Source organism: Mobula birostris, chromosome 1, assembly GCF_030028105.1.
Source record: "Mobula birostris isolate sMobBir1 chromosome 1, sMobBir1.hap1, whole genome shotgun sequence".
NCBI classification, from domain to species: domain Eukaryota; kingdom Metazoa; phylum Chordata; class Chondrichthyes; order Myliobatiformes; family Myliobatidae; genus Mobula; species Mobula birostris.
The window spans coordinates 156,138,039-156,153,491 of record NC_092370.1 but is presented as its reverse complement, the minus strand read 5'-3'; the positions used below and the strand labels follow the sequence as shown (position 1 = coordinate 156,153,491).

The following is a 15,453-nucleotide window of genomic DNA, read 5'->3' as shown; positions in this document are numbered from 1 at the left end:
CAGTTTCCCCACCACCGACGTTAGGCTAACCGGTCTATAATTCCCCGGTTTCTCTCTCCCTCCTTTTTTAAAAAGTGGAGTTACATTAGCCACCCTCCAATCCTCAGGAACTAGTCCAGAATCTAACGAGTTTTGAAAAATTATCACTAATGCATCCACTATTTCTTGGGCTACTTCCTTAAGCACTCTAGGATGCAGACCATCTGGCCCTGGGGATTTATCTGCCTTCAATCCCTTCAATTTACCTAACACCACTTCCCTACTAACATGTATTTCGCTCAGTTCCTCCATCTCACTGGACCCTCTGTCCCCTACTATTTCTGGAAGATTATTTATATCCTCCTTAGTGAAGACAGAACCAAAGTAATTATTCAATTGGTCTGCCATGTCCTTGCTCCCCATAATCAATTCACCCGTTTCTGTCTGCAGGGGACCTAAATTTGTCTTTACCAGTCTTTTCCTTTTTACATATCTATAAAAGCTTTTACAGTCCGTTTTTATGTTCCCTGCCAGTTTTCTCTCATAATCTTTTTTCCCCTTCCTAATTAAGCCCTTTGTCCTCCTCTGCTGAACTCTGAATTTCTCCCAGTCCTCAGGTGAGCCACTTTCTCTGGCTAATTTGTATGCTTCTTCCTTGGAATTGATACTATCCCTAATTTCTCTTGTCAGCCACAGGTGCACTACCTTCCTTGATTTATTCTTTTGCCAAACTGGGATGAACAATTGTTGTAGTTCATCCATGCAACCTTTAAATGCTTGCCATTGCATATCCACCGTCAATCCTTTAAGTGTCATTTGCCAGTCTATCTTAGCTAATTCACGTCTCATACCTTCAAAGTTACCCCTCTTTAAGTTCAGAATCTTTGTTTCTGAATTAACTATGTCACTCTCCATCTTAATGAAGAATTCCACCATATTATGGTCACTAATACTTGGCTAAATTTCAATGTTTGAATACTACTTGAGTCTTGATTAACCTGATATAAAACAAGCTACATATTTTGCTCAGGTAGTGTTAATGATTGCCTGTTGTTTATTTTTTTAAAACTTTATTCAGAGTTGCAGTACGGTAACAGGCCCTTCTGGCTCAATGAGCATGGGCCACTCAATTACACCCATGTGATCAACCCACAAGTCTTTGGCATGTGGGAAGAAACTGAAGGGAACCCACACGGTCACAGGGAAAATGTACAAACGTGGTTATGGGAAGAATAAATGACATGAATTGAACCCAGGTTGCTGATGCTGAAATAGTGTTACAATAACTAGTATGCTACTCTGTCACCCATTATTGTGAGAATAAAATATATCCAAATCAAAATATGACATATTAGAATAAAACATAATATATTCAATGATAATGGAATGCTGGAAAACCTTAGGCTATCAAGCATCAGTTATGGAGAAAAATGAGTTGAGGAAAGATCATTAGTCAAATATTTCATGCACTTTTATCTGCATTACCTGCAATATTTTGATTTTTGATTACATTTCCTTAAAATGTCCAATTGTCATCCACTTTGTACTTAGATATGCCTTCAACACCACTTGTCAACAATCCCCACACTTCATGGTATAGAGTGATGTTTTTTGACAGCATTGAACAGTTTATTCTGACTACTGCCATGTACCTTGAGAACAGCTGCACTGTGCTGCAAGAACCGGATTTTTCTTGGCGGGAGGCCGAGATGACAGACCAGACATTCTCCCAAAGTACTGACATGGCTGGGAAGAAGGCCTCCTGTCTCTGTGGAGAACTGCAGAACATCGGCAACCTGCATATTACGAAATAAATCCATAATGTTAAAGTTCAGTATAGCTAAAAGGTACGCCAAATAACTAATCACTAGTCAGAACTGGCACAAAATCCTCTAAACTCATTTGGAGGTGGATCAGCAGGGAAAGGGTAGGTTAGAAAGTTATAAGCCACAATATCCACATAGCTCAACTCACTCAATCCATGTCAGCTGAGGCAAGAGTGTACAGAAAGGAAATAACTAGGTTATTATTGGAGTTGTGAACCATAAAGTCTACTAATCACTAAAGAAACCTGGGTAAGTACGTTTTAAACACTGTTCATATATAATTTCTCCCATCAGCAGAGGTTCACAGTAGTCAACAGGATCTCTTGTGTATTCTACCTATTTCATACATCTCAGCCTTTCCCCATCCCTCAAGTCCTGAACTTCTGGCTTTTGAGTTGTAGACATTTTATCAGATCACAGTGCTGTAGTGAGGCACAGGTGAAAGAAACAAAACATGGATTCTCTGGTAATGTCATCCCTCAAGATTATAATTTAAAATCTAAATTAGCAAGCTGTCTTTCCACCACAGTTGTCCTTACTTTTCACTTTCCTGTGTGCATGAATCTCCACCTGGACACATCATTCTTTTCTATTCAAATGTCTTGCTCAATTGTCTGCAAGACAATAAATTCATTGTTCCTGTCTCATCCATTTTTTTGGGTGTTTCCCAAAATATAACAAGCTTTTACTTCCTGTTTGGTTCCTTTCCTGAAAAATCATGTGTCTGTTGCGGTGCTGATTACCCCACATTTCACCTGTGAGATTATAAGTTTGTTCAATGTTCCATATAACATCAAGATTTTTACTTAAACCAATGGGTCACAAATCTTCAAAAACTGCATTGATGAGACTGAGAATGAGTCCGGATGAATCAAACTCAGTGTAATTTCATTTTCAGTTTTTGAATGCTTCTGGGACTGGAATCAAAAACCCCTTAATGGTTGAATTCCGACAATAAAAAGGAAAGAACAATATGGACATCAGCCAATAAACGTTTCACAATGTTACAAGACAGCTCAAAAGAAAAGAAAATAAAGTCCTTTATCACACACATAATCTGGTGTTCATATTAAAGTTGATTTTTAAAACTTATCTACTCATTTGTTTCAGGATCTGGGTGCTGCTGGTTTGGAAAGCATTTGTCTCCTTCCCTAATTGCCCATGAAAAGCTGGCAGTGAGCCACTTCCTTTTGAACCACTGAAGTCCTTTAGGGTGCTGTGGAATGGTGTTCCAGAATTAAAACTCAATGGCAATGAAGGACCAACTCCATAGGACGCTGAGCAATTTGGAGGAGAATACACAGGTGGTGGTGTCCTCATGTACACATGGGTCTTAGAGGTACAGTGGGCAGTGCTGTCAGAGCAGCCTGGGTGTGTAAATGCAATACATTCTGTACTTGGTACATACTGCAGTCACTGTGTCCCAGTGCTGGAGGGAATGAACATTTAGGGTGATAGATGAAATATCAATTAAGTTGGCTTTTCTTTTAATCCTGGATGGCAATGAGCTTTTAATACAACTTTCTGTAATGCTGGGCATTCCCCTTGATCTTATGGAAGTACTGCAGATAGTAGTAAAGAATATAATTTAAAAAATAAGCTCACTAAAACAAAAGTTTTACGTTCAGAAAATATCAGAATGATTATTTCATGTTTTTCACAAACAACACTAACCACTCTGGACAGGAAGCTTGGAAGGACATATGAATCACTTTTTTCTAAGAGAGTCTAACTTGGCAGCTGTTTTAAAGCACAACTGATTAATAAAGTTGTCACATTCAGCTGACATTTTAAATGAACTGGAACTTAGGTCACGAGAAAAAGGCATTGATTTGTTCCATTACGGAAATGATACTAAACTAATGGTGGTAACCGAATTGAAAAGTTAAAGAAGTCATTACATTCCCAATACTTTGAAGACACCAGTAGCATGGCATCAGGAAAAAGAGAGAAACTAAATAAATGGTGCAGTAACATCTCACTGTTTTTCTTGACAATTTCAGTTGCTACTTCAATAAGGATGGAAAACTTAAAGAAAATAAACCACTGGATGAAAGATCCTTGCTGTAAATACCTTGAATCAATAACGGAGCTAAACTTCATGCATGATTTGCAATTCACCTGGGAGAACACAATGACGATATGCCACAAGCTGTTGTTTGGAAACGTATTGGATCAGTGTTCTGAAAAACGTTTCCTTCTAAATAAGTCAAGTGTTCTGCTGTAGGTTGTTGGATACAGTAACAAATACAAACTAGGACTTCTGCTTGTAGCAAAGTTACACATAAACAAAATAAATCAATGTATCAATTCACAGCGATATATGCATCATGTGAACCAAAATGGAAAAAAGCATGAATGCCAGGGAGGTTCACTTAAGTAACACAGAAACTCAATATGATCAGCCTTTATATTGCATTCAAAAGCTTTATTTAATTAACATCAAGTATAATATTCATTGCTAAAGTGAAGTGGTTAAAGCAGGCAGAGATGAGAACAGAAATAAATCCAGAACCTCTCTCACTGCTACAGAACGTAGAAAACTGAAAACATGAAACAGTACAGCATGTGGTCCTTTGGCCCACAATACTGTATGGATCTACAGAATATCTACTCCATGGTCAACCTAACCCTTTCTTCCTGTACAACCTATAATCTTTCATTTTTCTTACATTTTCTGTGTACTTATCCAAGAGGCTCTTAAATGTCCCTATCACTATCCCAACCATGTGTATAGACACCTACCACTGTGTAAAGTACCCAATTCTGACATCTCCCCTAAACTTCCCTCTAATCACAACAACCAATTCTCTGGTATTGGCCATTGCCACCCTGGGAAAAAGGCACTGGCTTTCCACTCCCTCTGTGCCTCTCAATCTTATAACATGTCAATCAAGCCACTTCTCATCCTCCTCCATTCCAAAGAAAAAAGTCCCAGCTCACTCAACTTTTCCTCATCAGACACACTCTAATTCAGGTAGCATCCTAGTAAGTCTCCTCTGAACCCTCTCTAAAGCTTCTACATCCTTCCTATAATGAGGTGACCAGAACTGAACACAATATTCTAGGTGTGCTCTGATCAGTTTTATAGAGCTGCAATGATATCTCATGACTTTTTAACTCAATCCCTGGTTTAATAATGTGAAAGCATGTAGCACCCAGCTCAAGGATAGAAGCTCTGGGAACTTTTGTACGATAAGATGGACTCTTGGCCTCACACTCTATCTATGATTTTGCACTTTATCAATTAAAACAGAGATGAGGAGGAATTGCTTTAGCCAGAGGGTAGTGAATCTGTAGAATTAATTGCTACAGATAGCTGTGTGGAGGCCAAGTCACCAAATATATTTAAAATGGAGGTTGATGGGTACTTGATTAGTAAGGGTGTCAAAGGTTATGGACAGAATGCAGGAGAATGGGGTTGAGGGCACTAATAAACTAGCCATGGTAGAATGGTGGAACAGACTGGATAGACTGAATGGCCTAATTCAGCTCCTACGTCTCATGGTCTTTATCACTACATTTTATTCTGCACTGTTATGGTTTTACTTTATTATAGCTCAATATTCTCATATTATGTAATGATATTCTGTAAAAACATTATGTAATACAAGCTTTTCACTGTATCTTGGTACGTGACAATAATAAACCAATACGCCTTCTTAACTACCCGACCAAATTCTACAGCAATTTTGAGTTATCTATGGATGTGGATCCCGAGATCCCTCTGTTCTTCCAACTGGTAAGAATTCTGCCAATAACCTTTTACTCTGCCTTTAAGTTGAATCTTTCCAAAATTTATGACTTGACACTTTTCCGGATTAAACACTATCTGCCACTTCTCTGCCCAACTCTGCATCCTGTCTATAATCCTGTGGTAACCCATCACAACCTTCTATTGCACCCTTAACACCACCAACCTTTGTGCCATCTACAAACTTGCTAACCTATTCACCTTTTCACTTCCACACCCAGGTCATTTATTAAAAAAAAAACAGAAAAAATAACGGTCCTCAAACAGACCCTTGCAGAACCACTAGTCACTACACTCCAGGCTGAATACACTCCAACTACAACCACTCACTGCCTTCTGTGGGTAAAGCAGTTCTACATCTTCACAGCCAAATTTCCATGTATCCATTGCCATACGACTTTGTGGATGTAACTTCCTTGGAGAAGCTAGTCAAACATCTTACTAAAATCAATACACATCACACCCACCACCCCATCTTCATCAATTTACTTTGTCACCTCTTCTTCTCAAATACTCAATTAGACTCATGAGGCATGACTTGTCTCTCTCAAGGCTATGCTGACTATTCCAAGCAAGACTATGCTTTAAATGTAGTAACCCAGGGTAAATCTTGTCTGGCCCCAGTGAATTATCTAGCCTAACGTTATTCAGAAGCTCTAAAATTGCCTCTATCATAATCTTGACATGCTCCAGCACATTGGTCTGTTCTACGCTTACTGACATTCAAAGTCCCTATGCCTGGTGAACACTAAGGACCTCCTCTATCTTTTCTGCCTCCAGGCACATTTCCCCCATTATCTCTGTTTGGATCTATACTCACTCTAGGCATTACCCTGTTCCTCACAGATGTGAAGAATGCCTTGGGATTTTCATTCATCCTACTTGGCAAGGCCTTCTCATGTTCCTTTTTTGATATTCCCAAATCCCTTTTTAAGTTTCTACCTGGCTACATTGTAACTCTGTGGAGCACTGTCTGATCCTTGTTTCCTAAACCTTGAGGTATGCTTCCTCCTTCCTCTTGACTAAATGTTCCACATCTCATCAACTACGGTTCCTTCACCCTACTACTCTTTCCCCATTTCAGTGGGAGAAACCTATCCAGGACCCCATGCAAGTGGTCAACCTCCACATTTCTGCTGTACATTTCTCTAACAACAACTCTTCCCAATTTACACTCAAAGAGTTCCTGCCTAATAGCACAATTAGTCTTATCCTAATTAAATACTTTCCTATATTGTCTGTTCCTATCCTTGTCCACGGCTATCTTAACTATCAAGGAGTTGTGGTCACTATATCCAAAATGCTCTCCCACCGAGATGTCACCTGACCAGGTTCATTATCAAGTACTAGATCCAGTATGACCTCTGCTCCAGTTGGCTTGTCCACATTCTGTGTCAGGAATCCTTTCCTGACACACAAAACAGCTTCTACCCTTTATAAAACTTTTATACCAAGGAGGTGCCAACCTACCCATGACAATAACCTTGTTATTTTTAAACCTTTCCAAAATCTGATTACTTAAGTGCTCCTCAGTGTCCCCGGTGATTTTTTTTTTGGGGGGCCTACAGAATACTCTCAATAAAGTGATCGTTTCTTACCTGTTTCTGACTTGCGCCCACACTGACTCAGTAGATACTCCCTCCATGATATCTTTCTTTTCTTCAGTGGTGATGCTGTCCCAGAATAGCAATGCCATTTCCCCACCTCCTATCTCCCTATCACTTTGAAACGTCTAAATGCCATCTAAAGGCCAATCCTACTCATGTAATAGCCAAGTTTCTGTAATTGCATAATTTCATGTACTGATCCATGCTCAAAGTTCATCACCCTTGTTCTTCTTGCGTGAAGCTAAGCACATTTCAACCCATCCAGCTCACTGCATTAACACCCTCTCCACTGCTTCTCCTTCCTCAGAGTTCCTCTGCACATTACATCCACCCTTACACCAACTACTCCATCATCTGATCTCAAACTCTGGCTTGCATCACTCTGCCAACGTAATTTAAACCCTCACCAACAGCTCTAACAAACCTGCTCGCAAGGTCATTGATGTAACCACATCCCTTATGTACAGAGGGACGTGTCCTTAGATTGTCATCCTCTGCATTCCCCACTTTCATCTCTAATTTTAATACAACTCAGATTTTATATCTTTCAGCTGGAGGTTATTTGTTCAGTTTGAGCTGTTGCTTGCCTCCTATTGCTCACAGGTCCCTTCTTGTGCTCACTAGGGTTCTGAATTCAATTTGGTCTATGATGTCTACTTCGTCTTCAGTTTTTCTTTTAAACTCGTTTTGTGCTGTTGGTGTTGCTCAGAAGCAACTGTAGCCTAACTTCAACAGCTTCCCCCCACCTGCCATTGAGAGGATCACCTGCCTTTCTGAACTGTTAATAGTTCTTCCGTGGAACTGCTCCCACAGTGCAATAAAAAAAATAATTCTTTTTAGAAATACTCAACAGCGACAAATACTACAAAGTTCATTGAGGACTCACTTGGCTTTCCTTGTTTTCAGCTATGCTATCTTTTGGTGGCATTTTCCACTGACAGAAGGTCAGCTTTCAGTCATAAATTAACTTTTACATATACTGTCATGACCTTTATCCCTTCCAAGTATGTTCAGTCTGCTGGATCCATGCACATTGTACTCTTATATTCACTCATTTTCACCTTGAATTTCTTACCTTTTTATTGCAGCCATTAGCTGACTAACCAGCTTTTCCCTTGGTAAGGTGTCACAATAATAAAAATAATCTAGAACACAACACTAACTTAGTATAATGGAGGATGTCTGCAAGCAGCACAATTCAAGACAAGATGCTGGTTATGATTCAAACCAAAGTTCACCTTACCTGCGTGTCAAACACATTGGTGAGGTCCACCCTATATTGGTGATACAGGCAGTCAGAGAGCAAGCGACTATCATGGATCACCTGAATCATATAAAAACATTAAACATTATCTTAACTACTATGAAATACACAACGAAAGTAACCTGGATTTAAGTACACAGCTCCTTAAATGCACTTCAAGGCTTAATTTATGACAAGACTGTAGCCTTATATTTGATAGTTCTCCCAGATGAGCTTATTGCAAACCTTTTATTAAAATCCAAATAGGTCCTTTAATAGTGATGACATAAACTATGCAATTCCCAGTGGTTTCATTGGTTAATGCAGTATTTATCAATTTAAATCACTTGCTTAAAGCAGGATGTTGGTGGAGTTGAATGCAAGAGTGATTAAAATGAAACGGTTCAAAGAGGGCAGTAGATGGAGTTTAGCATAAAGCCTACACAGCTGAAAGAGACAGGCATAATCAACCTCCGAATTTTGACATTTCAATGAAATCATTTTTCATTCTTCTAAACTCAATATAGGGATCAGCCACTCCACACAAGACAATACTCTACTGCAGGTATCAGTCTGTTGAATTTTACACACTCACTACAAGGCAGAAATAAAGCAGGTCTTTGTATACCACTAAAGACTCCAGCCAATTTCTACAATGTACCGTGGGGACCATTCTAACCAGCTGTATCACAACCCGGTTTGGAGGGGTCACTGCACAGGATCTGAGAAAGTTGAAGAGGGCTGTAAATTTAACCAATGGGCATTAGCCTTCTCACTATCGAGAACATCTTCAAAAGACAATGACTTATTAAGGACCCTCATCATTCAGGACATGCTCTCTACTCATTACCATCATCAGGGAAGTCCAGGAGCCTGAAGACATACACTGAATGTTTTAGGAATAACTTCTTCTCTTCTGCCTTTAGATTCTGAACAGACAATGAACCAATCCATGAAGACTATCTCACTATTTTTCCCCTTTTTGCACCACTTAATAGTTAAATACATATTTTTATTTTATTAATATTTTATGTATTACATTGTACTGCTGCCACAAAACAAATTTCACAACATACATCATAATAATAAAGCTGATTCTGATATCTTTTAAGTAATAAACCCAAGATAGCAAGCACTCCAGATGTGATATTGTTAATTCAAAAATATTAATGAAATTATACTACTTGTGTTCCAATATTCTGTAATAAAGGTCAACATCACCAGCTTTAATTGCATTGACAAATACATTGGAGCTGCTACCAGTACTTGTTCCAAACTCGTCAATTTTAAAGTTCAAAGTAAATTTATTATCAAAGTACATATGTCACCATATGTAACTCTGAGATTCATTTTCTTGAAGGCATACTCAAATCCATAATAGAATAAACATAACAGAATCAATGAAAGACCACACCAACATGGGCGTTCAACCAGTATGCAAAAGACAAATTACACAAATACAAAAATAAAAATAATAATGATCAATAAATATCAAAAAAAATTAGATGAAAAGTCCTTGAAAACGAGTCCACAGGTTGTGGGAACATTTCAATGTTGGGGCAGGTGAAGTTGAGTTAAGTTATCCTCTTTGGTTCAAGAGCCTGATGGTTGAAGGATAGCAACTAACTGTCCCTGAACCAGGTGGTGCAAGCCCTGAGGTTCCAGCACCTTCTTCCTGATGGCAGCAATGAGAAGAGAGCATGTCCTGGGTGATGGAGGTCCCTGATACTGATTATCACTTCTGTCCTCAAATTCACCTGGACTATCTCTGACACTTCCTTTTCTGGATCATTCTGTCTTCTTCTCATGGAGCACCCTTGCCACTTACAGTTTCAAATAAAAACCCTGCAACTCCCAGTGTTAACTCCATTATGGACACAATTCCTTTGTGTCAACTTCTCCATCTCTGTTGCACTTGTTCTCAAGACTCTTGCCTGAAGGTTTCAGAAATGTCCACTTACATCTGTAAAAATAGCTTTCTCTTTCCTACAGTCGATGGAGCCCTCTCACACATTTTCTCCATTCCCTGCATATCTTGTCTCATCATCCACCCTCTTTTCAGCTAGAACAGGAATCCTTTGCTTCTTAACTTTCATCCCCACTAGTTTCTGCATCGAACACATCTTCCACAATTTCCATGAATTCCCAAACTGATCCCATGACCAGCAACAGCTTCCCTCTTCCCTTCTTCCTGCTTTCCTCGTGGATCACTTTCCTCAGTCTGCTAATCCCTCCCTACCCATGCCCCTACTTCCCTTTCAACCACAAGAACTGTAACTGTCCCTTCACCTCCTCCATCACCATCATCCAGGTATGTAAAAAGCCCTTATAAGTGAGGCAGAGGTTAACCTGCAACCAGTGGCCTTCTCCACATTGGTAAAACCAAGTATAGACTAGGTGAAAGTTTTGCAGAGCACTATATCCTGTCCACCAAGACAGTCTTGAGCGTCAAGTTCTGTTGTTAATTCTCCTTCCCACTCTTGCACTAATGTGTCTATCCTCAGCCTTCCCCACTGCTACAGAGGCCAAAGGCAAATCGGAACATCTCACATTCCATGGGTAGTGTACAACCCAACTATAGGAACTTAGATGTTCAAATTTCAGGTAACCTGCATTCTTGGTGTTCTCCTCCCTTTCTTACTTACCTGTCTGCCTAGATTTCTTCTCCAATTCCCCAGCGTACACATGGTTTGATTTGTTCTTCATCCACATCCCATCTGTTTCCACCTAACAACCTGTAAGCATCTATTCCTCTTCCCCCACACCCCACTTTCTGGTTACATCAGTTCCTCCCATCACTTACCAGCTTAGACCTCATCCCTACTACACTGAATATGCCACCATTATTTCCTCTTCCCTTTTAATCCTGATGGAGGGTCATGATTTGAAACATTAACTTACCATGATTGACCTGCTGAACTTTTCAAGTGTTCCAAATCTGTAGTCTTGTTTTCATTATTTCTAACTTCTTGCTGTGCTTGGATATTAACTGCGTATTATTCACAAATCAGTACCACTTGATACATTACCACTTACAAATAAATCTGTTTCTATGCTTTCATCACCTTTATTTTACAGACAGTACAGTAACAGGCCTTCCTAGCCCAACAAGCATACACTACACAATTACACCCATGTGACTAACTAACCTGTACATCTTTGGACTGTGGGAGGAAACTGGAACACCCAGAGGAAACCAATGCAGTCACCGGGAGAACGTACAAACTCCTTACAGACAGCAGCATTATTTACATCTTTGATGCGATGGACAGTCCAGCTAACTTCTTCAAATCCTTTTGTAGCTTCCTCATTGATTAGTTTTCCCTTAATTTGTGCAGAAAACTGACACATTATACTCAGATCCCTGAGTTATGTTACGAATATGCAAATAGGTGAGATTCCAAGCGTTGACTCTTACAATAGCTCAATTGTTACACAACAACAGTGTGTTTTTTCTTTGAATCAGTTTGCCAATTCTCAACATGCCCTAATTTCAAAATAACCTTCAAAGGCATCTGATTGAAATGGAGATCCAATTATTCTACTTTTATTGGCTGCCCTATTACTTAAGTTCTCCAAAATCTACTGCAAAATAAGTAGATGTTTGTTTGTTATGTGCTGCGTTGTATGATGTGGGCAATCATGGTCTTTCCTAGACCATGATTGTTCTTGGCAATTCTATTTACTTATTTATTTGAAAAAAAGATACGCTTTGCCATTGCCTTCCTCTGGGCAGTGTCTTTACAAGATGGGTGACCCCAGCCATTATCAATACTCTTCACAGATTGTTTGCCCAGTGTCAGTGGTTGCATAACCAGGGCTTGTGATATGCACCAGCTGCTCACACAACCATCCCCCACCTACTTCACGTGACCCTGATGGTGGGTTAAGCCAGGGGTCCCCAGCCTTTTTTGCACTGTGGACCGGTTTAATATTGACGATATTCTTGCGGACCAGCTGATGGGGGTTGGGGGGGGGTGTTAATCCCGACCGGAATATAGGTGATAAGTCAACTATAATTCACTTAAGTGGCTAATACACTCAATTTTGTTTCTAAAAGGGTTTATCTAACGAATTTAATAGTAAACACACAGCGCATATTTTCCTCGCATGAATATAGTGATAAGTCAATTATAAGGGGGTTCCTTATGTCCAGTCTATTCCGCAGTTTACTTTTTGTTGCATTCTATGCAGAAAACTCCGCTTGACAGAGATATGATGTTGGAAATGGAAGCGACGTTTTCAGTGCTTTCGTGGCTATCTCAGAATATTCAGCCTTGACTTTGATCCAGAATGCCAGCAGAGATGCTATGTCAAACATACATTTCAGCCCACTGTCATTTGCAAGCTTGAGGAGTTGATGATCTTCTCGCGCTGACATGGATGATTCACCGGGAACATTCACAAATGGGTCACGGACCCACTCCTTTGCATGTCTTGGGTCATTTGCGGTTGGGAAGTAATGCTCGAATTCTGTCAACAGTGAAGATAGGTGATCACGCACCAGCTGTGAGAACGATGGTGCAGCCTCAGTCTCTCCTAAAATCCCAGCTAACGTTGGGAACATGTCAAATATGCTCCTGTCCACTCGCCGTCCCCACAGTGCCAGTTTGGCTTTGAAAGCAGACACTTTATCTGCCAACTTGAAGACAGTTGTCATTCTCCCTGAAGTGACAAATTGAATTCATTGAGCAGGTTGAAGATGTCACACAGATAAGCGAGTTTTGCTATCCACTCCTCGTCACTGAAGTTTGCTGCCAGTGGTGACTTTTTTTCTTGAAAGAAATCTCTGTAGCTGCTCTCTTATCTCAAAAACCCTGGCCAGGGCTCTTCCCCTTGATAGACACCTGACTTCAGTGTGTAAGAGAAGGCGTTTATGCTCTGCATCCATTTCCTTGCAAAGCTGCTCAAACAAACGTGAGTTCAGGGCTTTTGCTTTGATGTGATTGATAACTTCAACAACGTCACTCAATACGCTGTTAAGATCAGGTGACATTTTTTGGCTAGCTAGCATTTCCCTGTGTGTGACACAGTGTGTAGACTGGCATTCAGGAGCAACTTCTTTGACTTGGATAGTGAAACCAGACTTGTTAAGCCGTTCCACCAGCTGTGCTTTGATGTCCTCCGTTATGTCATCGATTTTCCTTGAAACTGTGGTAGCTGAAAGAGAAACCTGTGCCATCTTGTTAGCTGCAGCTTCTCCCAATAGTTCACGGTACATGTCCTTGGTAGCAGGCAGAATCAATTCTTCACCAACAGTGAAAGGCTTCTTATCCTTAGCAACACGGCCAGCCACTAAGTACGATGCTCTCAGAGCAGCAGCATTTGTGGAGGTGGTGGCTCTCAGCATTTGCTTCTGTTCCGCTTGCACAAGTTTTTTCCGCTTAAAAAACTCAATGGGTTTTGTCTTTAAGTGCAGGGTGCTTGGACTCAAGGTGCCGAAGCAGTTTTGAGGGCTTCATTGCCTCATTAGACAGCTTGTCTCCACATATCACACACAGGGGGCTTGGAGCGTGCAAGTCACCGGTCACAGTAAAACCGTATTTTATGTACGACTCGTCGTATTTTCTGTTGAAGGAAGCTTTCTTTTTTTTTTGCAGTCTTGGCGCCAGCTGTCTCTGCGTTATCATCATCGTTAGGCCTTTTATGTCCCCTACCATCTCTTCCAAAGAAACTCTCAAGCGACGTGTTTTTTACTCATCGAGTAGTTGCAGGTTAATGACCAATTGATGACCTCGCGTGCGTTCAAGTTCAACAGTGGGCGTGACAGGGAATGAGGAAAGGTGCAGCTGACTCATATCGTCAAATCATATCATTTCCTCGCGGCCCGGTGGTTGGGGACACAGGGTTAAGCAGTAGCTTTACTTTGCCCAAGGGTGACCTGCAGACTAGTGGAGCACCTTACACCTCCTTTGGTAGAGCTGCATCTGCACCCCACACCCCCAAAATGGACATTAACAGTCCAATCTTACTCTGATTTTCTAAGTTTTGTTTACAATATCTTAATGGATTAACTGACCCGGATAACCAACATTTAATCCTCTATCAGTTATGCTAAACATGCTATGTAAGTAGTAACAATATATTGTATTCTGCCTCCGAAATTCATTCCATTAACATCAGTGTTAAGGTTTATCATAGTGAAGGCTGATAAAGTCCTCTGCAATACTTTTTCTTTCCCCCTTTTTTTTAAAAAATCAAACATCAGAATTAGGTTTGCTGCCAGTCTGAAGAGATCAACTGAATTTGGGAATATACTGACTGAAGGAGTTTAATATTTTTAAAAAAATCTACAGGCAGTCCATTTCAAAGCAAATTTAGATCTTCATAAACCTGCAGATCACAAACTGAAAAATGAATTATGGCAGATAGAGGAAAATGCACCTCACAGCAATTGCAAATAATTTCGATTTCACAAACTGAAAACACAAATATGGCCAAATATAATTACCTTCAATACATTAACGTCTTCCAGAACTATCTTAAGTCCATTTTTAAATGCCGCTGCTCCCAGGAGAAAAATATCAAAGAGGTAGATCCGATCATTTGTTGAAATCTAGAGAACAAGTAACCAGAATTAAATAATGCACAAACATAGAAATGTGTTAATAAAGCTATGAAGCAATAAAGCTCTGGACTGGAAACCAACTTCATGAACAGAAGTACAGTTTACAGTCAAAAGTACTCAAATGACTATGTCACAGCTTGTGAGTCTATTTGTTCAAATATAGTCATCTCCACTCAACCTTGGCTGCATCTTCAGAACAGCTAGTACAACAACTTAACTGTGCATCAATAAATTCCATTCAAATTGAACCTTCTTGTACGGAACATTTAAAAAACTGTATTGAAAAACAAGGCTTCCTTACTGCACAGCATAGCATGCAGGGACAAACCTTTTTATTCACAATGGAGAATGTGATCTGGCACTAGGAGATATTGACAAAGTATTTTAATAACTACTTTTGAAATGTAATAAATAAGGTATTCTTGATTAACTATATCTGTCAAAAAAGTCTAGGAGCTTCTAAAAACATAGATTGC

General features: G+C 39.9%; 1 protein-coding gene across 1 annotated transcript in view; it reads right to left on the bottom strand.

Moving 5' to 3' along the window:
* exd1 (exonuclease 3'-5' domain containing 1) overlaps window positions 1–15,453 on the bottom strand; it is a 79,463-nt gene that overhangs the window by 12,565 nt on the left and 51,445 nt on the right. The window contains exons 7-9 of the mRNA XM_072275767.1: window positions 14,861–14,965; window positions 8,410–8,490; window positions 1,632–1,775 (exon numbers count right to left, since the gene is read on the bottom strand). Of these exons, the coding sequence (XP_072131868.1) occupies window positions 1,632–1,775; window positions 8,410–8,490; window positions 14,861–14,965 (330 nt within the window). The remainder of the gene's footprint in view (window positions 1–1,631; window positions 1,776–8,409; window positions 8,491–14,860; window positions 14,966–15,453) is intronic.